This window comes from Brachyhypopomus gauderio, unplaced genomic scaffold, assembly GCF_052324685.1.
Source record: "Brachyhypopomus gauderio isolate BG-103 unplaced genomic scaffold, BGAUD_0.2 sc64, whole genome shotgun sequence".
Lineage (NCBI taxonomy): Eukaryota > Metazoa > Chordata > Actinopteri > Gymnotiformes > Hypopomidae > Brachyhypopomus > Brachyhypopomus gauderio.
The window spans coordinates 1,919,761-1,946,618 of NW_027506885.1; the positions used below are offsets into that span (position 1 = coordinate 1,919,761).

Genomic DNA, 26,858 nt, shown 5'->3' on the forward strand with positions numbered 1-26,858 from the left:
GTTGATATTTTTTTACATTTTGACAGAATAACTGTTCTCCTGTATGTGTGTGTGTGTGTGTGTGTGTGTGTGTGTGTGTGTGTGTGTGTGTGTGTGTTTATACATGTGTGGTTATGGGCGTGTGATGTAAAATATGGCATTTATGCACATAAACACGGTTCTAGATTTCTTTGGTTTCAGAGTGCTTTTGGGGGGGGGGGGCATAATGGTTGGTCATATCTTTAATTATATTTTGAAAGGCAGGAGGGATGTGAGGAGATGCTATAACTCCCCAGTTAAACAGAAACATGATAACTGAAGCACTCGTCTTTCATCTCCCTCTGGATTAATGTGATGTTTATGTGTTATTGATATTTTCACTGTGACCATGGGTGCAATTTATACACTCAGCTGTCTTTGTCATATCAGGAATTCTTCATGTCAGACGACACGTCAGGGCCGTACAGACGAGGTGGTTCTGAAGAACTGCGGACCATCCCTTAACTCAAAACCACCATTAACCAGTGGAGTTAATACAGTGACCCCGCCCCGCTGACAACCGGTAACTCTGATAATATCAAGTTTTTAGTCTGTTGTTCCTTCATGCAAGTGGTGGAACTCTTTACCACCACCCCTCCACAGTTATGACCATGTCAGCCATAACCCATCCTTAATGTTAAAATCTGGCCAAAGACAAAATTCAATCATTTTAACCATGTAACATTTATACATAAACTTTAGCATAATTAGTTAGTTACACATGGGCCCAGAGGTATTTTGGGACATCGACACATTAATAACGAATGAAGGGGAGAATGGAAGCGAATGAATACTCTACCTTTTAATTTACCTGTATGTAACACACACCTGACAAAAAGCAATCTTCACATCCAGGATTGGTGCACTGCAATTGTACAAGAAATGTCTGTTCATCAATACCTGAAACACAGGAAACACGGGAGGAAACGTGGGTTAGGATGCTGTGAACAGGAGTCCTCACACACACACACAGCGTTCTGCGTTATTCCTGCGAGCCGCTGAACTCAAAGGAGCGTTTGAGTTACCAAACTATCGGCCTTTAGCGCGGGAAAAACACAAACACAATCCGCGCATGCGTAATTAAGGATCATTAGCATAAGGCATTAAAGCATCTTGTCTCTTCAGACCTTAATATCCCAGGTAGACTGTAAGGTTTGAAGCCAGGTTCGTTCTGCATTACTAAGCCAAAATTTCTAAATACATTTCTGAACTAAATCAGTTAAGTTGATATTTCAAAAAGCAAAAGAAACGACTTCATTACTGTATTGCACAAGCCAGCACTTTAGAATGACGCTTGCCAGGCGCCAAAGGGGAAAACACAAATTGAAAACCAAATCTGCTTTTTGAATGAATGAAATATGACATTGAACAATGAGTTAATTTATCCACACATTTAACGCCCCCAGCTCCCGTCTAAAGGGCGGAGATGGAGAAACGACTCTCCGCTGTACCGACCGCTTTCATATTCTCCAAAGCCCGAGGGGAAGAGATAAACGCGAGTGTCATGAGTCCTGAAATATTCCACAGGCGTTATCCTGCGTGACTGCAACGACTGCACCGGTATATGAAATGATAACGACAACACATTCATTTCGCGCGCGCACAGACTCTTCAATTACTCGCGCCAGAAATCAAATTCAATGGGATAAATGCGCGCAGTTGCGCTCTGGCGTGGATAGAATCCGTGCGCACGTGCGCCACCCGTCACCGGTGCTCCAAAAATAGGCACGACATTCAGAAATCAACACGGGCGGCGTGTTAGTGCGAGCCTGTCAGTCTTGGGTTTCTCCTCACAGGGAAGCTCTGATCAGCTAGGTGTACACTGCTTCTCTAACAACACAACAAGCTCTGAATTACAGTACGGCACCTAAATATCTGACCGGAACAACACGTTACCCGAGCTAAACCCACCAAGATTTCCGTTTCCCTTCTATTAGCGAACGTTAGGTTAACGTCAGCGTTTTCAGTGCCAGTCCGAGCCTGTCCCGGGTGTGGGGCGCACTGCGCTATAATATCGCGCATTAGGGTGTCGGATTCCTCCTGCTAGTAATGAGTGAATAACGGAGAAATACGTTGAAGAGACAGATAGAGAGAGATGGAGAGAGAGAGATGTTATGGTTGAAGCGATTAAGGTTTAACTTTGGCTGTAAATAGGCTAATTTGTGGGTTTGGCTCACTAATTATACAGTAATCTTCATCAGACTAACAATTACGGTCTTTAAGGTTCCTGTACTCAAGACTCAAGACAGCGGTTAGAAATGGCGCTATTATTGTCAGTCTTCACAAACACCTCTATTGCCATGTGCAAAACAGTTGATTGCAGTATGCTGTAAGTGTATTGCAATATATTATAAATAAGACACACTGTAATATATAACGTCGGTGTAAACTGCGAGGCTGCACAGATGCCTTCAGTTTAAATTAGATTCTGACAGTGCTGAAGAATGACTTGCTTTAGAATAATAAATATTGGTGCATGTTTCAGGAAGCAGGATGTTGAGAAACAGAATATTTGAACATGAAATGGTAAAGGATTACATGTAGACAGACTCAAAATGGAAATATATCAGGTGCAAATAGGTTATTTAAAATAAATAGTTCATCACCATAATAGCATAGCGAGCACTCTTGGTTACAGTCCTCCATGGGCTTCTGCTAGTTATGGTGTATTTTGAAGAGTCATGGATGTAACGGGCATGGTAATATGTATAAATAAATAAAAATTATTTTCCAATGTTTTTCAATATACACATGGGTGAAACTCTATTGTGTTTCCACTGAGTTGTATGTTAATTAGGCACACCTACTCTAGGGTGTAGAGGATTACTTTTAGTTGTTTGTTTGTAACCTAATCCAAAGGATTACTATATTAAAGTAATTTAATCAGATTACTATGTGCTACTTCTGGATCATTTTAACCCATTAACTGCCAAAGTGTTCGGAACACTTCCTCCCTGTAGTGCCAGCCATTACGGCTACAACAACCTCACACAATCCTCTGAGGTTTTCTCTGTGGAACAGCTCAACAGAAGTGTTAAATCAGTCCACACGAACAACATGTCTCTTCCACAGCCGTTCTCCAGCTGCTCAAAATTGTCCCCATTTACAAACTCATTTAAATACTTTTATTTAAATCTATTCATTTGTTATAATCGTCCATCTTAGGACAGCAGTGGAGCGAGCAGAGGTGAATTATAATTTACCTCTTACTGTTAAACATCTGGAGGCCTATTAATTAAAGCTCAGGAGGAGGTGTGTCTAATAAAGTGATCAGCCAGTGTATGTTAGAGTTGCTTTCCTGATTAACATATTATAAATACCAATATTTCACCAGCCTGTTACAGTGGTGACAAACGTGGCTATCATTTGCAGTGCCGTATAAAGGGATTCTGTCAGGGAAACACACCTTGTGCCATGAGGAATCGGATCTTTCAGTCTGTGTGTGCAGTTACATGTTGATTACATTTAGCAGGTTTCAGTCACGCAACTAGCATTGTGGGTAATGGGAACTGGCACCTGGACAGTGGAACATTTAGCACGAGTGTGGCTCAGCACACCTGGGCTGTACGGACACATCACAGTCTCTAATTGGTGTGTGTCAGTTTTCAGTGGTTCAGCTACAGTGGTGTAGTTTTATCAGACTGTACGCCGCTCCACACGCCCTGTAAGAGGCAGGGCAGGAAGGCCCATTAAAGGTGTGAAGCGTCTCACGGTGTCTTATGAGCAGCTGTGGGAAGGCCACAAACTGATGCCTAAGAATATGGGTCAGCAGTGCTGCATGGTTCTGAAAGGTTCTGCAGTTTGAGGTCCAGGGCTGAGCGTATGCAGGTGGGAGGCAGAGGTCCAGGCAGAGGATCATGGGAAGGTCAGGGACAGGATCTCAGAGAGGTGTGTCCTCGGGGTGACTGGGAGGTCTGACAGGTCCTCTATCAGCCAGTTAGAACTCGGCTCTGGTTTGAGGTGGAGAAACACTGGGGGGGCTCAAATCTCACGTCTGAGGGATTGAGCAGAAATGAAGTCAGAAGGAGATTAGAGGTAACAAGATGAATGATAGTTGAACTGTACCAATGCAGATTCCCCCCCCCATCCCTGAATGGAATGGTCTATGACCTCAGGGACATGAGACAGACTGTTTGAAGGACAGACCTGTGTAGCCCTGTGACCCCCCAGAGCTCTGAATGATCATTAGTACAGTACAGGCGCTGCCCCCTTTACTGAGAGAGAGAGAAAGAGTGTGAGTGTGAGTGTGTGTGTGAGTGTGTGTGTGTGAGTGTGTGTGTGTGTGTGTGTGTGTGTGTGTGTGTGTGTGTGTGCGCGTGGAGGGGGCACAGCTCATCCATGTGTGGTCATGGCCCACAGGCAGAGCCCTGAAAGCTCATTTAGTGAAGTGGTTGAACTGCAGGTTAAAGGTATTTAGTGTGTCATACTGAGTGCATCACCAGGTAACACTGAACATGTTCTGAAGATTTATAACAGATGGAAAATGTCCATCATCTGGTAATACATACCACCCCCTGACCCAGACCCCCCCCCCCCACCCCCCAACATCTGACTCTTTCTCAAACAGACACACACACACACACACTTGGACACATATGTGTTTTCCATTCTTGGAACATGGACAAATTAATTACACTGCAGTCTCTGTAGTACCCCGGGCCTGTTGGCAGTGATGGTTCATCTCTGGCCATTAGATCCAGTAAAGTAGGTAAGAACCAGCAGTGAGTGACTTCATCTTAACCATTCAGTGCCTTTGCCACACATGTACTGTTCCCATTAGCCAAGACACTACAGCAGTACACTGAGAGAAGGAGTGAATATCTGTATTAAAAACAAGAACACAGTATCACTGAAATGAGGAACCACTGTAATGTAGTATCTGTTACTGTAGTATCTGTTGTTGTAGTATATGTTACTGTAATATACAGTGAGTGTGAGTGAGTGTGTGAGTGAGTGAGAGTGAATGGGTGTGAGAGGGAGTGAGTGAGTGTGAGAGTGAGTGTGTAAGAGTATGAGTGAGTGAGTGTGAGAGGGAGTGTGTGAGAGTATGTGTGAGTGAGTGTGAGAGTGAATGGGTGTGAGAGGGAGTGAGTGAGTGTGAGAGGGAGTCTGTGAGAGTATGAGTTAGTGAGTGTGAAAGGGAGTCTGTGAGAGTATGAGTGAGTGAGTGTGAGAGTATGAGTGAGTGAGTGTGAGAGGGAGTATGTGAGAGTATGAGTGAGTGAGTGTGAGAGGGAGTCTGTGAGAGTATGAGTGAGTGAGTGTGAGAGGGAGTGTGAGAGGGAGTGTGAGAGGGAGTGTGAGAGAGTATGAGTGTGAGAGAGTATGAGTGTGAGAGAGTATGAGTGTGAGAGAGTATGAGTGTGAGAGAGTATGAGTGTGAGAGAGTATGAGTGTGAGAGAGTATGAGTGTGTGAGAGTATGAGTGTGTGAGAGTATGAGTGTGTGAGAGTATGAGTGTGTGAGAGTATGAGTGTGTGAGAGTATGAGTGTGTGAGAGTATGAGTGTGTGAGAGTATGAGTGTGTGAGAGTATGAGTGTGTGAGAGTATGAGTGAGTGAGTGTGAGAGTGAGTGAGTGTGAGAGTGAGTGAGTGTGAGAGTGAGTGTGAGAGTGAGTGTGAGAGTGAGTGTGAGAGTGAGTGTGAGAGTGAGTGTGAGAGTGAGTGTGAGAGTGTGAGAGTGAGTGTGTGAGAGTGAGTGTGTGAGAGTGAGTGTGTGAGAGTGAGTGTGTGTGTGTGTGTGTGTGTGTGTGTGAGTGTGTGTGTGTGTGTGTGTGTGTGAGAGTGAGAGTGAGTGTGTGTGTGAGAGTGAGTGTGTGTGTGAGAGTGAGTGTGTGTGTGAGAGTGAGTGAGAGTATGAGTGTGTGTGTGAGTGTGTGTGTGTGTGTGTGTGTGTGAGTGAGAGTGTGTGTGTGTGTGTGTGTGTGTGTGTGTGTGTGAGAGTGAGAGTGAGTGTGTGTGTGAGAGTGAGTGTGTGTGTGAGAGTGAGTGAGAGTATGAGTGTGTGTGAGAGTATGAGTGTGTGTGAGAGTATGAGTGTGTGTGAGAGTATGAGTGTGTGAGTGAGAGTGTGAGAGTGTGAGTGTGTGAGTGAGAGTGTGAGTGTGTGAGTGAGAGTGTGAGTGTGAGAGAGTGTGAGAGTGAGTGTGTGAGTTTGTTCCAGCTCCATGTGGTGCTTTGCATCCAAAAAAATATGAATACTGTTGGTGGGAAGTAAACTGTAGTTTAACACAGCAGGAGAGGGGGAGTGAATCTAGGGAGTGAGGGAGTCTGGGGGGTGAGGGAGTGAGTCTGGGGGGTGAGGGAGTGAGTCTGGGGGGTGAGGCAGTGAGTCTGGGGGGGGTGAGGGAGTGAGTCTGGGGGGGTGAGGGAGTGAGTCTGGGGGGGTGAGGGAGTGAGTCTGGGGGGTGAGGCAGTGAGTCTGGGGGGTGAGGCAGTGAGTCTGGGGGGTGAGGCAGTGAGTCTGGGGGGGTGAGGCAGTGAGTCTGGGGGGGTGAGGCAGTGAGTCTGGGGGGGTGAGGGAGTGAGTCTGGGGGGGTGAGGGAGTGAGTCTGGGGGGGTGAGGGAGTGAGTCTGGGGGGGTGAGGGAGTGAGTTTGGGGGGGTGAGGGAGTGAGGACTCACGACAAGATCATGTATGACCTGATGTGAATACCACACAAAACATCTCGCGTATCTCAGGACCTAGCATAGATATCACACAAAATGATGTCTTGCATACTGCCGTGAATTTCACAAAAATAATAATACTATGAGATGGTGCAGATGACATAGAAGTGTGTGTTTTTGTCATAGCAATAGTCTTCTGTATATTTCTGGTGTGCTGTAATGAGATTCCAGGTGGGTTTATAGTGAAATATTGAATCTGTCCATAGAACACCTGCTAATCATTATCTGAGACAGCCCATTTTTAACATTGACACATTAATTAAACAACATATGTTTATGAATTTTATGAATTCTGTGTTACTGAGTCTTCAGGACACTCTTATAAAGAACAAACCCAAAAGTTCCTTGGATGGATGTTTTATTCACAGCTCCCTGGTCCATAAGAACGAGATCATGTGCCTGCCATGTGTTTCTCACAGTGCTGAGGTGATGTTCCTCTTTTATTTTGTTTCATGTCTAACAGACATGGGGAATCAATCCCAGATCATCTCAGAGAAACATTATCCATCCAACCTTGAGTCCCAATCTTCACTCCTATCTCCACACACACACACACACACACACACACACACACACACACATATACATACATACACACATACATACATACATACAGACACAAAATTAATACAGAAATACAAAACACACACCCACATATACACACACACAAACATATACACAAACCCACACAGACATAGACACACAGAAATATATAGAAATACATGTCCACACACACACGCAGACAGATGCGCACACACACACACACACACACACACACACACAGGCTCCTCACCCACAAGGTCTGATTTCCCCCATGCTAATGCTAATGAATCAATTCATTTCCAGGTTTAGATCAGTCTCTGTTGAGATATGCGGATAATTTCATGAATATGCAAATTGGGGGTGCAGAAAAGAGGTGTGAAAATGTGACATGAAACGAGAGGCAAATGGGAAATGATAATTAGGTCTGGGAATCGCACCTATTCTGTGCCCCCCCGACCCCCCCGACCCAGCCTCAGGAGTCGGTGCTGATTCACCTTTCCTATTACTTTATGTGTGCGCTCAACACCACACAGCACACATCACATTTCACCCATTAGGGTCATGCTGGTGTCATTCTTACCACCATATATCAAGCAATTTCCTGTTAGGATTGTCATGAAACTAATAACATTCTACCTCACAGTGTGTGAGACAGTAGAACCAGATCAGAGCAGCTCAGCCAGGAGAACCAGGTTCAGACAGAAGACCAGGGAGGGAGATGATTCTGCTCTAGGCTTCTCAGGGGTCAAGAGTTCAGTGGTGAGCCACAGTTCGGAAATCGGCGTGTCACCTGAGTGTAGGGGCACCGTGGAGATGAGTTACAGTGCATCAAGACCTCACCAGCCGAATTCAGAGCTTCACATCACATCACTCTTCTGAACACAAACCAAAAAATCAACAACATGGACGTGTATATTGAGATTGTATCTTTGTTTTCCATAGAAACCTTCACAAAGGAAGATCATCTAATGTCAGAGCTGAGAGCTTGATCTGAACATGTAATGAAGGCTGTGGAGATCACCTGAGGGGTTGCTGTTTTGTGTCTGCCATCTGCCTCACTGTGTGTGTGTGTGTGTGTGTGTGTGTGTGTGTGTGTGTGTGTGTGTGTGTGTGTGTGTGTGTGTGTGTCAGCGTCGGTGTCTGGTTTACTGATGAGGACCAGCAGATCATTAAATATTACCGGTCCTCAAGAGGACCTGATCTGTGTCTGGTGGCGGGAGCCGAGGTCTGCTTCCATTGTGACGCCAGGCATGGAGCAGGTGCAGTTGTGGGGGGTGGAGGGTGCAGTTGTGGGGGGTGGAGGTAGGGTTGGGGTGGGTGGTGGGGGGTCGGTAGCAGAGACAGCTGGACGCCACGTCTCCATGCCAACATCGCGTAGGTCGAACTGTATTGTTATTGATGGTTCATTCTTCACACGGCCCAGCTTCAGCGAAATGTCACCAAACAAAACAGCACAGCCGTGCCCACGTACTCACGCTGCCTGGCATTTCAAATGCAGCTTCTTACTGTAAGCTGGTGATTATTCTCAAAAGCTTCTTTCACCTGGGTCTCGTTTGGTAGGGCCCCACACCCCAACTCACACCAACAATACGAGCACTGTGTGTCTCACAGAAGAGCGAGGACATCTGAATAAGATGCCCACAGGAGCCACAGGGACTATTATTACTGTTGTAGTTGTTGTTATTATTACCATATTCTTGCATGGTAACTATAATAGATGTTTGTGATTTACATGCAAATCCAGTGCAGTAACAGTACTCCAGATGTCAGGACCAGTAAGGCGAACATGATTATTTCCCATGCCTTTATAACAGGCAAATAAGCCAGAATACCCTAGACTTGTTATGACACACAAACGTTAAACCAACACACGTGAGATTTCCATAATGTCACAATCAAAGCACTCAGTCCAAAGGGCATTAAATAAATCGCTGAATAGAGAGTGAGACGCCAGCAGACACTGAACTGATCAGGTGTGTACGCCCGACACCAGCACACAGTGGAAGTCTAACACGGAGAGAAGAGTGAACCAGACCATACTGGCCCCCGCATGCTCCAGCAGATTGTTTTGTGATTGGTGGAAAGTCTTTATAACATCCTCCCCCGTTCACACCTGTTCGTTTGGTCTGTTTCTGAAGCCAACTGTCCACACTGGAATGTTTGTGTTGGCTGGAGACTGTGGAGTCTGTAAGCAGCAGGAATTAGATGCATCTTCTGAGAAGCTTTATGAGCGGTATTAAAGGCCGAGGCAGGAGACTCCGAGTCAGAGGCAGGAGACAGGATGCGTTCAGCAGCCCTGACTCAACACAGGACTTAACGAAACGCAGCCGAGGAGTCATAAACACACAGAGAAGCCAATCAGGATCTCGGTCAGCACCTGGGCCCGGCGCCGAGCTTCTCAGCAGACGTGATGATGCTCACCACTTCTGCTCTGTTCAGTCATTTTGCCATAATGTCTTGCACACTAACGCGGCATCGTGCTGCTTTTAAGGAGCAATAAATCATTTTTCCAATGACTTTTCTTCACATTATGAAACAGCCATTATACTGACATCTAGTAGATTGTGAATCCATCTTAAATATGGCAGTGGGAGAGTGTGAACTGGTTCACTTGGGCACTAAAAAACAAAGAGATTGTTCATCTCCGGTTGAGCTACTCTTCGTAGGACAAAAAGGTAAATAATAATAATCACTTTCATGAATATGATTTGCTACTTTTGGGTGGTAAAAATGACATATTGCTCCTTCAAATGTAATTACGGCACCTTAATTAATGCTATGGGGGTACGGAAATGTGGTCCTATAAATCTACGACCCTGCAAACGGCTCTAATACTGAGATGCTACTGAACGCCATGGTTGACTGGATGAAGCAAATTAGACTGGGCTCGGAATACCACCTCCATATTCACATCTGTTCCCACTCACTGTATGTTCACTGGAATACCACCTCCATATCCACGTCTGTTCCCACTCACTGTATGTCACTGGAATACCACCTCCATATCCACGTCTGTTCCCACTCACTGTATGTCACTGGAATACCACCTCCATATCCACGTCTGTTCCCACTCACTGTATGTTCACTGGAATACCACCTCCATATCCACGTCTGTTCCCACTCACTGTATGTTCACTGGAATACCACCTCCCTATCCACGTCTGTTCCCACTCACTGTATGTTCACTGGAATACCACCTCCATATTCACGTCTGTTCCCACTCACTGCATGTTCACTGGAATACCACCTCCATATTCACGTCTGTTCCCACTCACTGTATGTTCACTGGAATACCACCTCCATATTCACGTCTGTTCCCACTCACTGCATGTTCACTGGAATACCACCTCCATATCCACGTCTGTTCCCACTCACTGCATGTTCACTGGAATACCACCTCCATATCCACGTCTGTTCCCACTCACTGTATGTTCACTGGAATACCACCTCCATATCCACGTCTGTTCCCACTCACTGTATGTTCACTGGAATACCACCTCCATATCCACACCTGTTCCCACTCACTGTATGTTCACTGGAATACCACCTCCATATCCACGTCTGTTCCCACTCACTGTATGTTCACTGGAATACCACCTCCCTATCCACGTCTGTTCCCACTCACTGTATGTTCACTGGAATACCACCTCCATATCCACACCTGTTCCCACTCACTGTATGTTCACTGGAATACCATCCATGTCTGTTCCCACTCACTGTATGTTCACTGGAATACCACCTCCATATCCACACCTGTTCCCACTCACTGTATGTTCACTGGAATACCACCTCCCTATCCACGTCTGTTCCCACTCACTGTATGTTCACTGGAATACCACCTCCATATCCACACCTGTTCCCACTCACTGTATGTTCACTGGAATACCACCTCCATATCCACGTCTGTTCCCACTCACTGTATGTTCACTGGAATACCACCTCCCTATCCACGTCTGTTCCCACTCACTGTATGTTCACTGGAATACCACCTCCATATCCACACCTGTTCCCACTCACTGTATGTTCACTGGAATACCACCTCCATATCCATGTCTGTTCCCACTCACTGTATGTTCACTAGAATACCACCTCCATATCCACACCTGTTCCCACTCACTGTATGTTCACTGGAATACCACCTCCCTATCCACGTCTGTTCCCACTCACTGTATGTTCACTGGAATACCACCTCCATATCCACACCTGTTCCCACTCACTGTATGTTCACTGGAATACCACCTCCATATCCACGTCTGTTCCCACTCACTGTATGTTCACTGGAATACCACCTCCCTATCCACGTCTGTTCCCACTCACTGTACTGTATGTTCACTGGTCTTCATTCACTGGGTCGGTTATGCTATTCCCAGTCTGGAGATCACAGTCGTGGGGACTCCATATTCCCAGAATGTAGGTGTTGTCTCTGTAGTAACACACCCTCAACACGGTTGGTGGGAATGTTACTGGAGACGCCTGACACTGGAGAGTCCAAGATCTCTCGTACTGTGAACCACACAGATCCCTCAAAGTGATCCACTAAGTCATTGTTTCAATGAACCATACAAATACATTCATATAACCAATCATAGCTTGATAGTCACCTAACTAGACAAACAGTATGAAATAACATGATTCATGATTCATGCTTTATGTAAAAAGAAAGAGCATTCAAGCCAACACCATTAAAGACCATCTGAAGAACTCCCAGTGATAACAGCAGCAGATCAATAATGTCAAGGATGACAGTGTAGAGACAAGTTTAAAAAATCACAAACAAGCCCTTCGATCAGTCAAACCTGTTGGTTTGGATCTGGAAGCTCACATGACTGAACGCAGCTACCTGAGAAGAACACCGACACAGTACCGAAATGGTGTTGCCAAGCAGCAAGACGCAGGAACAGAATAGAGTAGAACGAATGAGAAGTGTGGAAGAGACAGAGAGGAGAGAGAGAGGAGAGAAAGACGAAGAGCTGGAAAGAGAGAGAGGGACAAAGAAAGATGAGCGAGAGAGAGAGAAGGACTTGATGGGGTCACAAGAAAAGATTTACTGGTCACGTCTCCTGTCCTTCAGAACTCACATAAACATCAAGTATCTAACATAATCCATCTCCAACCCTAGTACCCATTATAATCCAGCCATATTATAACCCCTCCCATTATAATCCAGCTCCAACCCTAGTACCCATTATAATCCTGCTCCAATCCTTCATGAGGCTGGATTAAGAGAAGGATTCTGAGCTGCGGTTATCAGACTGGCCACACTTATCATCATCATCATCATTATCAGCCAGGCCACGTCTGTTCATGGTGCCTTTCGTTAAGATCTTAATGTAATCAGCAAATAAAAATAAATCGCCCGATAAAAATCAAAGACGATTGGAGGACGCAGAGGAATGTGATCTGAGGAGTGTGATCTCAGGAGTGTGATCTCAGGAGTGTGATCTCAGGAGTGTGATCTCAGGAATATGGTCTTAGGAATGTGATCTACACAGAGATGTTTGAGGCCAACATCACACAAATTTGACATTGTCCTCAGCAAACTAACAGATTTGAGATCACCAACACACAGATGAAACCCAATGAATCTCAGTATCAACCTGCATCACTCCTGTCTGGAGTCTAAATCGAAATTCCATGGGTTAAAATAGTCCTGTAGAAAACTCATCGAAAACATGTCTGCAATACAAACGACATTATCTAGAGAAGGAACACATATAGCTGAATGAAAACATTCAATAGTACCAACTGAATGAAGCAAAGAAATAAAGAAGCATTTAATGTTATTGAATTGACCACGTACATACATAATGAAGAGCCCTATTAATCCTTATAGCTACTGCAATGAGAGAGAGAGGGAGGGAGAGAGAGATGGAGGGAGTGAGAGGGGGGAAAGCGAGAGAGGGAGGGAGAAAAAGGAAGGAGAGGGAAAGAGAGAAGGAGAGAGGGAGAGAGAGAACACACTGCCCACCTCGGCACTCCTCTGAATGAAAAGGATAAAGGAGAGGAGAGGAGATGAGAGAAGAGGAGAGGAGAGAGGAGAGAAGGAGACGATGGCTCCTTAAAAGGCCTCCACCTAACAACAGCTCTGAATTATGGCGGTCGTGAACACCCACCATTCACCATACAGAACAACTCTACAAGTCTCAGCAACACCCACCCAGTGAGAGACCCTCAGAATTACGGAGTCACTGAACTCGGCACCTGTTATGAACCCGCAACAGTTAAGCAATACGAAACTTTTCCTGCCTGTCTTTTCTGTTACACAAAGTTTTTAAGGAATGTAGCCTGACCTTTTCCAGAGTGATCTGTACATGACAGGAAGTCCACTCCTCCCTCTATTAACATTCATAAAGTGAATTCAAAAGAGTGCTGCATTATCCCGTCAATCACTCCCCCTTCCGCCCCCACACCACAGAATCACAGCGGGCGACTGAAGGCTCCCTGATCCTCCACAAACACAGTGCACCTTCCCCACACAAAAGTAAATGTCAATCCCGACCTCCCACACACTCCGCCGTGCAAGCAACGTGGCTTCCTTCTCTCACGGATCCACCAATCGCAGCACGGCTCTCTTTTGGAAGAGGGTGAAGGGCCAATCAGGAGGATCCACCACATGCCTCTATGCTCCTCTTAAGAAGCAGTTTCCAAGCCTACAGACCCGGTCCTCTTTCTTTTGTTCACCACATCTCAGGTTGCGAACACTGTATTGTGTGATTACTGCTGCAAACTCATCTAAAATGATGGTGTAGACAAACCAGGTGAAGGAAGTAAGGTGTGTTTGTCTTATTTAATGCCACACTAAAGGCTTTATGAGATGAATAATACTTATATATTTATATTTATATATTTAAGTATTCATATTGGGCCTTTCTTACAACTGTGTTAAACCCAATGACTAAACTGGGAAATTAAGCAGTCCAGGTAAAACCCAAGAAAAGACAGGGGTGCTTTTGCAGGAGGTGCACACCTACCACAGATCTGCTGTGGTGTGTTCCGCTTCTCCATCAGGATATCAGGTATGGACAGACCACCAGGGATTAGTGGTTAGGAAATAGCACACCCGTCTTAGGTTATTTGTGTTTGTTCGTTACTGCTTAGCTCTGGAAAGACTGTGGAACAACAGACTTGCGTATTGTGAGTTAACACCTTCCTGTCCTATCTCCTCATGTACAGATGGTGGGCGGAAGGGTGTAGCTACTTAAAATAGACATCATAAAGAGGCTATAAATTAGACACGATAAAGGGGCCTAGATGTTCTAGAATTGTCAGTAGTCATAAAGACACGTAGATGTTCTAGAACACTCAATAATCAGAAAATGACCTAGATGTTCCAGAACCATCAATAATCACAGAGAGCCCAAGATGTTCTAGAATTGTCAGTAGTCATAAAGAGCCCTATATGTTCTAGAACCGTATCTATTTACTGGCTAAGTGTCATAATTATTTGATCATTGTTTGTCAATGACAGGACATAGTGTACCACACTTCTGAAAGCTGGGCTGAAAACACACACGGTTCTTGGACGTCATAGTGCGGCATTTTGTACTGGCTTGAAACATGGCACGCGCGCACACACACACACACCCTGCCTGACAGCACCTCATTTACTTGGACCCCGCCCACTTCTTCGTGCCGGCCCGCCTACCCTGGAGTGCTTCGCATCAAGTAAAGCTGAGAATTGCATCATCTAAGTCCCAGGAAGCAGTGGGTGTGTCTTATATAAGGTGCCGGTGTGTGACAGAGCTGCCTGCTGTCGTCCTGTCACTGCTGGTACGGCCACACTGTCCATGTTTCATCCGTGTCTTCTACACCTGTCCAGGTGATGTTGTCCACTATCTTGCTCTTTGTCCTGCTCTCATCTGTGTCCTGTGAACCACTCTATGTGTCCCGCTCGGCTCGGGCGGTTCTGAGTAACCCTCGCGTGTCTCTGCAGCACCACGCTGGCGTCCTGGGCAGGAGACCAGCGTCTCCTCTATCTCTATCTGTCTTTCACTCTCCTCTCCGTGTTTTCCACTACATTTAAAACACACACGGTGTGCACAAGTGCCTGATAACACGAAGGAGTTCACCATGTACATGTGAACGTGTGCGTACCCGTAAGCAAGTATGCGTGCACGAGTGGTTGTGTGCGTGTTGTTATTTTGGCTGTTTTCTGCTCCGTTTAAAGGCGGTGCGTATCTATCACATTATAGCCGTGACTACACACCTCCACTCACTTCCTGTCGCTGTCCGTGGTGCTGCAGAGACCATAAATCTTCATTTTATCCTCTTCTCCTCTTACCTCTGCAATCATTCCCTCCTCACCACTCCTATCTCTCTTCCCTCCCTCTTTTCCCTTCCCCCTCTTTCTCTCCCTCCCTCTCCACCTCTATCTTACCTCTCTTTATCCTCCGCTCTCTCTCTCTCTGTTTCAGTCCTCCTGCTGGTGGGATCTGTGTTCTACTTTACTTTGTTGAAGATATGCCGACCAATCTGTCCTCAGAAGGAGAAAAAATAACACCTGTGTGTGTGTGTGTGTGTGTGTGTGTGTGTGTGTGTGTGTGTGTGTGTAGTGTGTCAAAATGTAGAGCTCTGTATTACACACACAGTAATACTAATCTAACTGAAGACCTAGTTCTATTGGGTTTGATTTAGTAGGTAATTCAGAGTAGGTCACACCACACCACAGCCACTACCCCTCAGTACAGACACACAGAGCAGTTTAGTGTGTGTGTGTGTGTGTGTGTGTGTGTGTGTGTGTGTGTGTGTGTGTGTGTGTGTGTGTGTGTGTGTGTGTGTGTTAATATGGGTGCTCATCACTGACAGCAGACTGCTGCAATAATACTGTAGTGTCTACCTGTTATTCAGAACAGACCTGGAAGAATAGACAGAGAGAGGGGGATGAGAGAGAGAGAATGTGAGAGAGAGGAAGGAAGGAAGAGAGAGAGTAACAGAGAGAAATAATAATTGAACTATTATTTTATTACTTTGAACTATTGCTTTGGCAAAATTTTACCTCATGCATAAATGCCAATAAAGCTACTTTGTTTAGAATTGAGCTGAACTGAGAGGAAAAGAGAGTGAGAGAGAGACAGACAGACGGAGAGAGAGAGAGAGAGAGAGAGAGAGAGAGAAAGAGAGAGAGAGAGAGAGAGAAAGAGAGAGAGAGAGAGAGAGAGAGAGAGAGAAGAGAGAGAGAGAGAAAGAGAGAGAGAGAGAAAGAGAGAGAGAGAGAGGGAGAGAGAGAGAGAGAGAGAGAGAGAGAGAAGAGACACACAGAGTCACTCAATTCATCTCAGTTTTGCGTAAAACTATTCAAATCTTTCCTTTCAGGGTTAGTTGAAAAATAAATTATTCAGATACACTCCTAAATGATTCAGGTGACACAGGTAAACTAACTGCTGAACAGGTGTGTGACGAAGGCTGAAGACAGTGACCACGCCCAGTCTTAAACTCCCAGAGAAAAACATGACCTCTGACCCCCAGACCAAAGAGCCAGCTCCCTGACACAGCAGCCAGAGGACGCGTCCACCTGTGTGTGTCTCCGTCCACCTGTGTGTGTCTCCGTCCACCTGTGTGTGTCTCCGTCACACCACCGTCTCCGTCAGGGGGTGGGTGTCTACATTACATCACCCTCCCCTTCAGGGGGCGGTCCCTCACACGTCCATGTGTCCCTCCCACATTCATACTGGGCTACACCCCCTTGGCCACGCCCCCTGGCCCTCAGCTGGGGTTCACACTGGGCATTACACCATCCCCTCACAGCAGGGAGGGATCTCCTGAAGGCCCTGTGATAGCTGAGTGGTTAAGGTACTCAGCTAATAATCAGAAGGTTGCCGGTTCAAGCCCCACCTCCAGGACGTCCTCTGATCCTCTGTTCAACGCTTCCTGCTCTGTTCTCCCATTGTATTGGTACTGCAGCTACAGACCACTTACGCTAATAGAAAGTCAAAGCTGTCTTTAGAAGCTTTCAATCCTTTCTTGCAGAGCAGAAAAAATGTGTATAAATATGAAAGTTTATATTTTATTCTCACAAAAGAAACACACACACACACACACACACACACACACACACACACACACACACACAAGTAATGTGCTGATTCTGCAGTTCTCAGTAAAATGCACTGCACAAGCTTGTTCATTCATCCCTTCTCTCCCCCTCCCTCTCTCTCTCTCTCTCTCTGTTCCCCTCTCTCTCTTCCCCCTCCCCCCTCTCTCTCTCCCTCTCTCTCCATCCTCCTTAGTCAGTAAAACCAGTCACTCCTCAAGCCCTCAAGCCTTCAAGCTGTTCTGACTCTCTCTATCCCTCCCTCTCCGTATCTCCCCCTCTCTCTCCCTTTCTCCCTCACTCTCTCTCCATCCCTCCCTTTCTCTCCCTCCCTCTCTCTCCATCCCTCCCTCTCTCACCCCTCTCTCCCCCTCTCTCACTCCCTCTCCATCCCTCCCTTTTTCTCCCTCCCTCTCTCCCCCTCTCTCACTCTCTCTCCATCCTCACCTTTCTCTTCCTCACTTTCTCATTACTCCCTCATTACTACCTGGGGTAAATGTTTTAAAAGCCTTTTAGGGGGCAGTTTCTTGGACGCCCAGACCAACCATCTCCACTGGGGACACTGGACACCAGCTCAGACATCTAACTCCAGAGCACATACTGACCCAAAGCCTTGTTGTCTGCAACACCTTTATAATTCCCAATTATATCTTGGATGAGGCTTTGTCATTCATTTTTGCTTTGCAGATTATAAACAGCCCTATGCTAACCAACCTCAGATCATACACAAGGCTACTACCCAATGCTAATGCTAACCTCTGATTCAACCAGGTCTTAACGCTTTTACATTTTCTCTGCTTGGCAGATGCTCGTATGCAGAACAGAGTACGTCTCACATGAGAGACCTGAGAACTGCACCCACAATGCCAGTGGTGGACGTGAGAACTGCACCCACAATGCCAGTGGTGGACGTGAGAACTGCACCCACAATGCCAGTGGTGGACGTGAGAACTGCACCCACAATGCCAAGCTGCTGGAGTTGTGTTTGGACTGCACCACCAGGTGAGCCATAGCGACAGAAACATCACTCCTGTCCTTCAGGGAGTCTCCTCTCTGGGCTGATGGTGGAAGCAATACATAACACACACACACACACACACACACTCCCTCATTTGAGTGTACATACAAACACACGCACAGATAAAGTGTCCATTCGTTCTCTTTAAAACCCTTTAGATAAGTGTTGGTCCCTAATGATTGGTTCAGAGGTAGTGGAGTCACTACTACTACAGATCTGATATTTCTATAAACCAATATTACGAAACTGTGCCAAACAGTCCACCATTTGTAAAATGTATTAAATTTATAACAGAGTTCAGAAAAATTATAAATTGGGTTATTTATTAAATGTCTTGTTACTTTTACATAGGTTCATTTTATTGGTACAGTGTTGGTGTTTTTTATAAATTGCCAGGCAAGAACAGAATGTTTGTGGTTGTGTTGGTCCACACACACACACACACACACACACACACACACACACACACACATCCCAACATGCTATAAGGCTCACTAGCTTCAGTTAGCCCCGTCTTAGAAAAGATCCTGTGATGTTTTGAACAATCTCGTAAATGATTACCCCCCCAAAACTCGAGAATGTAGTGAGAATGTGTTTGTACAGTCATGAAAGACCCACGACAAACACAAGCACAAGAATCTCTTAAAAACCTTCATGTATCCAGCAGCAACTGATGACTAACAAATAAAGAGGCAGCGGTGAAATATCGCCCCAGGAAGGTTCTTCAGAGCAACACTGCTGCCAAGCACTAGAAGAGATTGAGTTACACATCGATATTGGGTTCTTAGGCAATATTAGATCATATAGAATAGTAGCTTTTAAACTACAGGACTCAGTCTTTAAATCCTAGTTGACATTCTAACTATTATAAACCCACATAAACTCATGTCACATGTGGTCTTAGAGTGCTATATTAGATGAGATAGAAAGAAAGTCAAAGAGAAAGAGTGAGAGATGGAGAGAGGGAAAGAGAGAGATAGAGAGAGAGAGGCAGAGAGTGAGAGAGCTACAAAGAGTGAGAGAGAAGGACAGAGAGAGGGCGAAAGTGAGAGAAATAGAGGGAGAGAGAGAAAGGGATTCTCTCCAAATTGTTCAGCACATCTCTAATGGGGCCCCATCAGCCCATCAGGCACTTGGACACTTAGAGCTCTGGGTGGACGATGGCTGGTATCAGCAGTCAGGAGCACACATCACTCCTGGAGGAGTACAGAGAGGAGAGAGGAGCACACATCACTCCTGGAGGAGTACAGAGAGGAGAGAGGAGCACACATCACTCCTGGAGGAGTACAGAGAGGAGAGAGGAGCACACATCACTCCTGGAGGAGCACAGAGAGGAGAGAGGAGCACACATCACTCCTGGAGGAGCACAGAGAGGAGCACACATCACTCCTGGAGGAGCACAGACAGGAGAGAGGAGCACACATCACTCTTGGAGGAGTACAGAGAGGAGAGAGGAGCACACATCACTCCTGGAGGAGCACAGAGAGGAGAGAGGAGCACACATCACTCCTGGAGGAGCACAGACAGGAGAGAGGAGCACACATCACTCCTGGAGGAGCACAGAGAGGAGAGAGGAGCACACATCACTCCTGGAGGAGCACAGAGAGGAGCACACATCACTCCTGGAGGAGCACAGAGAGGAGCACACATCACTCCTGGAGGAGCACAGAGAGGAGCACACATGGACACAAGAACAGGAAGAGGAGACCACTCCACAGGAACAGATCACCATCGATACAGTGATGGATTATCACACAGGAAGCACCTTCAGTTCTACCAGGGGAATGATCATGTTGGCAGGGCGTGTGTATATTTGTGTGTGTGTGTGTGTGTGTGTGTGTGTGTGTGTGTGTGTGTGTGTGTGTGTGTGTGTGTGTGTGTGTGTGTGTGGGCAGTTCAGCCCCAGGCCACTCTACTCTTCCTATATAATTAATCTTATAATGAGCACCTTGTCATTCCACATTGCTTTAATGACCAACAAATGACACTATCCATCACACACGTGAACATCACCCAGTACCAGATTCAAAAGTGCAGATCCTCTAGAAAAACTCAAACCAAGAGAAGTTACCATAGTTACCAATGTTTAATGCTTCAGTACTGAAGTTCTGATCTATTCTTATATTAATAAATTCACCCCTGAGTCTCCTACAACAATAAACAACCTTGCTGATGGCTAAACTGCTACAAAATGAATCAAGTTAACCCAGAGAAAGCAGGAAAACAGAGGGACACGTGACTGAACATGAAGATGGTTCGTTCTGACCTGCTGAAGTAGAAGCTCCATAATCTGGTGTTTAATAACTGACCTGAGACCTGTGCTAGCATGAGACCTGTGAATCTCACCCTGACGTTTCTGGGTTCCACCCAACCTGTTCTGGGATCAGGTCATTTTCAGGAAAGTACTGGAGTTGTGGTATGCACATAATAATGTGAAGAGCTCCTGCATGGCGGTGAGCACATACTACCAAGTGATGCCAGTAGTGATGTAGTGATGCCAGTAGTGATGTAGTGATGCCAGTAGTGATGTAGTGATACCAGTAGTGATGTAGTGATACCAGTAGTGATGCCAGTAGTGATGCCAGTAGTGATACCAGTAGTGATGTAGTGATGCCAGTAGTGATGTAGTGATACCAGTAGTGATGTAGTGATGCCTGTAGTGATGTAGTGATGCCAGTAGTGATGCCAGTAGTGATGCTAGTAGTGATGTAGTGATGTCAGTAGTGATGTAGTGATGCCAGTAGTGATGTAGTGATACCAGTAGTGATGTAGTGATGCCAGTAGTGATGTAGTGATACCAGTAGTGATGTAGTGATACCAGTAGTGATGGTGTGATGCCAGTAGTGATGTAGTGATGCCAGTAGTGATGTAGTGATGCCAGTAGTGATGTAGTGATGCCAGTAGTGATGCTAGTAGTGATGCCAGTAGTGATGTAGTGATGCCAGTAGTGATGTAGTGATACCAGTAGTGATGTAGTGATGCCAGTAGTGATGTAGTAATACCAGTAGTGATGTAGTGATGCCAGTAGTGATGTAGTGATACCAGTAGTGATGGTGTGATGCCAGTAGTGATGTAGTGATGTAGTGATACCAGTAGTGATGTAGTGATGCCAGTAGTGATGTAGTGATACCAGTAGTGATGCCAGTAGTGATACCAGTAGTGATGCCAGTAGTGATGCCAGTAGTGATGTAGTGATGCCAGTAGTGATGTAGTGATACCAGTAGTGATGCCAGTAGTGATGCCAGTAGTGATGTAGTGATGCCAGTAGTGATGTAGTGATGCCAGTAGTGATGTAGTGATACCAGTAGTGATGTAGTGATACCAGTCCCTACAAACCCCTAACACATTCAGAGAGCTGGTTCACCATTCTGAACACCAGTGCCAAACACCACCTGCTCAACATTCCACCAGCTCCCAGGAAAAAGCATCAACCATATGGTGTGAAAAAGCTCAGGGGTGGATTCCCCTCTTGCCCCTCCTGCCCCTTCTGCCCCTCCTGCGTGGACCATGTCCACATAGATCCATTTTATTTGTTTTTCTGTTTTCCATAAGAAACACAGCTTCTCAACAAATGGCTTTCCTGGAACAGAGAAAATTGGAAATTATGGATATGGATTTCCATGAATCACATCTGCACATAATCCCTGAATAAAACAACTCAGACTCCCAGAGTGACCAGAGAGCTGCACAAGAGAAGGGCCGTGTTTTCTCACGTGTTTTCTCACGTTCAGGATTCTAGAGACATCAGCCATTTCTCACTAAGAAGCTTCTTACATCATCCATCCAATGCTCTATTATGAACGGTCAGTGGAAATAGCCTAACTGTCAGTAGCTCATGCTAAGTGATGGGAAATTACTCAACTGGCCATTTAAAATGAACCTAACATAGTGTTCAGACAGCCAATAACACAGACATGAGATTCTTTTCCATTGACACTTCTATTAAGAAACGAATTTACCCCAGGCCCACCTACCATGATTTCAGGACAGGTAACCGCAGATGGAAAACTGGTCTTACATTAAAGCTCCACCAGACTAGAGCGTATCTGGAACTCCACCACACTAGAGTATATCTGGAGCACCAACACACTAGAGTATATCTGGAGCTCCACCACACTAGAGTATATCTGGAGCACCACCCCGTTAGTGTATATCTGGAGCTCCACCACACTAGAGTATATCTGGAGCTCCACCACACTAGAGTATATCTGGAACTCCACCACACTAGAGTATATCTGGAACTCCACCACACTAGAGTATATCTGGAGCGCCACCACACTAGAGTATATCTAGAGCTCCACCACATTAGAGTATATCTGGAGCTCCACCACACTAGAGTATATCTGGAGCTCCACCACACTAGAGTATATCTGGAGCTCCACCACACTAGAGTATATCTGGAACTCCACCACACTAGAGTATATCTGGAACTCCACCACACTAGAGTATATCTCGAGCTCCACCACATTAGAGTATATCTAGAGCTCCACCACATTAGAGTATATCTGGAGCTCCACCACATTAGTGTATATCTGGAGCTCCACCACACTAGAGCATATCTGGAGCTCCACCACACTAGAGCATATCTGGAGCTCCACCACACTAGAGCATATCTGGAGCTCCACCACACTAGAGCGTATCTGGAGCTCCACCACACTAGAGCGTATCTGGAGCTCCACCACACTAGTGTATATCTGGAGCTCCACCACACTAGAGTATATCTGGAGCTCCACCACACTAGAGTGTATCTGGAGCTCCACCACACTAGAGTGTATCTGGAGCTCCACCACATTAGAGTGTATCTGGAGCTCCACCACACTAGAGCGAATCTGGAGCTCCACCACACTAGAGTATATCTGGAGCTCCACCACACTAGAGTATATCTGGAGCTCCACCACACTAGAGTATATCTGGAACTCCACCACACTAGAGTATATCTGGAACTCCACCACACTAGAGTATATCTCGAGCTCCACCACATTAGAGTATATCTAGAGCTCCACCACATTAGAGTATATCTGGAGCTCCACCACATTAGTGTATATCTGGAGCTCCACCACACTAGAGCATATCTGGAGCTCCACCACACTAGAGCGTATCTGGAGCTCCACCACACTAGAGCGTATCTGGAGCTCCACCACACTAGAGCGTATCTGGAGCTCCACCACACTAGAGCGTATCTGGAGCTCCACCACACTAGAGTATATCTGGAGCTCCACCACACTAGAGTGTATCTGGAGCTCCACCACACTAGAGTGTATCTGGAGCTCCACCACATTAGAGTGTATCTGGAGCTCCACCACACTAGAGCGAATCTGGAGCTCCACCACACTAGAGTATATCTGGAGCTCCACCACATTGGTGTATATCTGGAGCTCCACCACACTAGAGCGTATCTGGAGCTCCACCACATTAGTGTATATCTGGAGCTCCACCACATTAGTGTATATCCAAAGCTCCATCTCTCTCTAGAACAAGCTATAGAACAAGATGCAGAACGATAACACTCTAGAATGAGATCTGAAATGTCTAGAATGAGATATCTCTAGAAAGTGGTCTAGAGTGAGATCTTTCTAGAATGAGGTCTAAAATTATGTGTTAAAGGGTCCATCTTTTATTTCAGGCCTCATTCAAAAATATACTTAATGATGTCAGATCCTTATCTGGCCAGCCCTTGAACGCTAGTCCTAGTACAAGTCAGACTAAGATTACAAGGTTAAGAATGACTGACCAAGATCTCAACTAAACATGACTTCTGTGGGGTGGGTGATATGATCTGAAAATATTGCTGTTTATTAGGGTAGGTACTTAAAAGTATAACTCATGAACACGAGAGCACTACCTTATAGCATGTTGCATGTTTAATGTTTTAAAACAGGCTGTGTAAGATTCTGGTTATGTTCTGGTTACACCAAGGTTGTGGGTTTGATTCCCAGTAATCAAACATACTGTCACAATGAGAAATATATGAGTCACTCTAAGGACGCCTTCCAACACTGTCAAATAAACACAATGCAAGCAAAGCAAGAGGAACTGGCAACCACAGTCCACTGAGGCTAAATTATGCAAACAATAATAAATCTTCACTAACATAATCATAGAACTGGGTTAAATATGATGTAATAAAAAGCTAAATTATGAGAGTGTATGAGCCTAAAACAATATCAAAATGCTTTCAGATACAATACTGCTGTAATATCTTCTTTTACACTATTGTCTAGTCCAGTATGTTATTGGTTAGTGGTTCTGTGTCCGTGGTCTCAAAGATGCCCTGGTCCACATGCCAGATATGGAGTTACATCTCTTGCAATTAATAATTAAACGCCTTACTATATAAAAACAACTACAAAACAGACACAAACCTAGAGTGTTGTATTGCTCATTTTAAAGAATGTCAATTTATAATGAACGAACACGGTCAATATTCTGAGCGCATAACGTCGTACAGATCCCTTCGAAGTTGAGGGGCGGATATAGGAGGAAGATGAGGGGCGGAGGGAGGAAGATGAGGGGCGGATGGAGGAGGGGGCGTGGACGCCCGGCTGGCGTGCACTGCTAGTCTGAAGTCCATTATGGTTTGCCCGAGAAAACAAGTCCATCCCTCGAGCCGGAGGTCGGTGTACTGAGGGTGACTGTTTGCGTATAAACCAGAGCCGCGCGCATTAAGAAACGCCGCCTTCACGAGACCGTCTTTTTAATAATTCATAAAGAGCCATTCGAGCCATCATGCACTCCAGCTTTTAAACTGCGGTAGTGACCTTTGACCTAAGTACTATTGACCTTCTGCCTGTTATGGGCAAGCTCAGAACAAAATAAAAGAATAGTGTGTATATTAGGCTGCATGAAGTGTCCCCATTCTTGGCGGAGTGGCGCATCACACCGTCAGTGTGCGCAGTCCGACCAGACCTGTGTGCAGACCTGTGTGTAGACCTGTGTGCAGACCTGTGTGCAGATCTGTGTGCAAGCCTCATATGTTTCTAATCTGACTTTCACCGCGCTGTTTCTGTTTTTTTATTATAAACAAGTGCGTAAACTGCTTGGAGGGGAGAGCGCTACAGAGATCATACATGTGTCCATGCTTCGGCGGAGAGGCGTGTGTTTGCACTGGACTCCCTCACGGCCAAAGTCAGGAGAACCCCAGCAGGAACCGGCCCGTTTTAACACAGTGATCCATGTTTCCTTCGTTTAAAATAGCCATTAAAAGGACAAAGTGTAAAATTCATTTTCTTTAAGCTTGCGCGTGTTCGTCAAGAAAACCTGTTAAATATTTATTCTGCGTTCAAATACAGGTCCGCTATTAAACACATAAACGCAGCATAATCCCATATTCTCCCACAGGCCTAAACCAAACCGTGTTAGTATTAGCCGAGCTAAACCAATAACACCATCTTTTTATTGGACTAACATTCATATCGAGACTAATCGGTCTTGATTTTAAACTCGAGGCAGCAAAAGTACTATGAATGAATGATACACATCAACTGAATTCTTCTACATATATATATCTATATATGTATATATGTGTGTGTATTCTCGTCCCTCCTCTGAGATCATTGTAACCACACGACGCTCGTGCGCATCGACAGTCTCTGGGAATAAAGAGACGGGAGAGCGCGCGCCAGGCGCGCCGCAGCGCGAGGATCCTGCACGAACGGGCGCGCGCCAGGCGCGCCGCAGCGCGAGCATCCTTGCCCGAACGGGCGCGCGCCAGGCGCGCCGCAGCGCGAGGATCCTTGCCCGAACGGGCGGTGCGCTCGCGCATAACCACGCGCAGCGGGCCAAGCGCGTCTCTCCGAGCGCGGCCGTCTGCACATTAGATCACAGACCACCGTGAGAGTGACGCCCTGCGGGCACGTTAGTGTGGCCGTTACAGCAAACCAAGGAAGACGTATTAATGCATGAATTAAAGAGATCAAGCGCATAAGCGTGTGTTTCTGTCTCAGTTATCGGTGACCTCTCGGTCCAGGCTGCGTGATTCACTGTTGTGAAATGTCGGCCGGGCTGAATGGAGGACGCTGCTCACTGATGCAGGAAAACAGCCCGGACCTCCATCGCACCGACCCGTCCGAGCCGCCTGGACGGCTCTCAGATCCGGGGAGATCACGGCACGTTTCTGGCCGTCGGACGTGTTCACGCGGACTAACAATCAGAATTCATCCGTAATTCCCACCGTCCTTTTGTTCTGAATGCATAAGGCTCCAGCAGACGACTTCCGTAACCTTCGCAGCGATCAATATCCACCACCCCACCCTAAAACACCCTACAACACCTACAGCACCTACAACACCCTTCCACGCAGCTCCGCACCAAACATCTCAAACATCTCCAACATCACCTACCATTCCGCGCAAGGTCCTGATCCCGGTCCGGCCACTTGTCTTATTCAAAAGATAAACGCAAAGCTCCGTCGGGGCTACATTGAAGGACCACGGCGAGTCTGGAGATCACGGGCGTAAACAAACAAACGACGGTAGAACCAGAAAGATGAGCGCGCGCCGAGAGAGCTCACCGTCTCGCGACCATCGCACTGCAAGATGCTGCCTGCACCATCGTAGCGGAGTCACGGGCACGGGGGTTCGG

General features: G+C 46.1%; 1 protein-coding gene across 5 annotated transcripts in view; it reads right to left on the bottom strand.

Annotated features, from left to right (window-relative positions):
* The window catches only part of mapk10 (mitogen-activated protein kinase 10), an 81,303-nt gene extending 54,445 nt beyond the window's left edge, over positions 1 to 26,858 (bottom strand). For 3 of the 5 annotated variants that reach the window (XM_076988820.1, XM_076988819.1, XM_076988821.1), the window contains exons 1-2: positions 26,618 to 26,855; positions 847 to 918 (exon numbers count right to left, since the gene is read on the bottom strand). In XM_076988820.1, the coding sequence (XP_076844935.1) occupies positions 847 to 918; positions 26,618 to 26,620 (75 nt within the window). In that variant the 5' untranslated portion in view covers positions 26,621 to 26,855. Of the gene's footprint in view, positions 1 to 846; positions 919 to 26,617 lie in introns of all 5 variants that reach the window. The other 2 variants (XM_076988822.1, XM_076988818.1) reach the window with 2 other exon arrangements.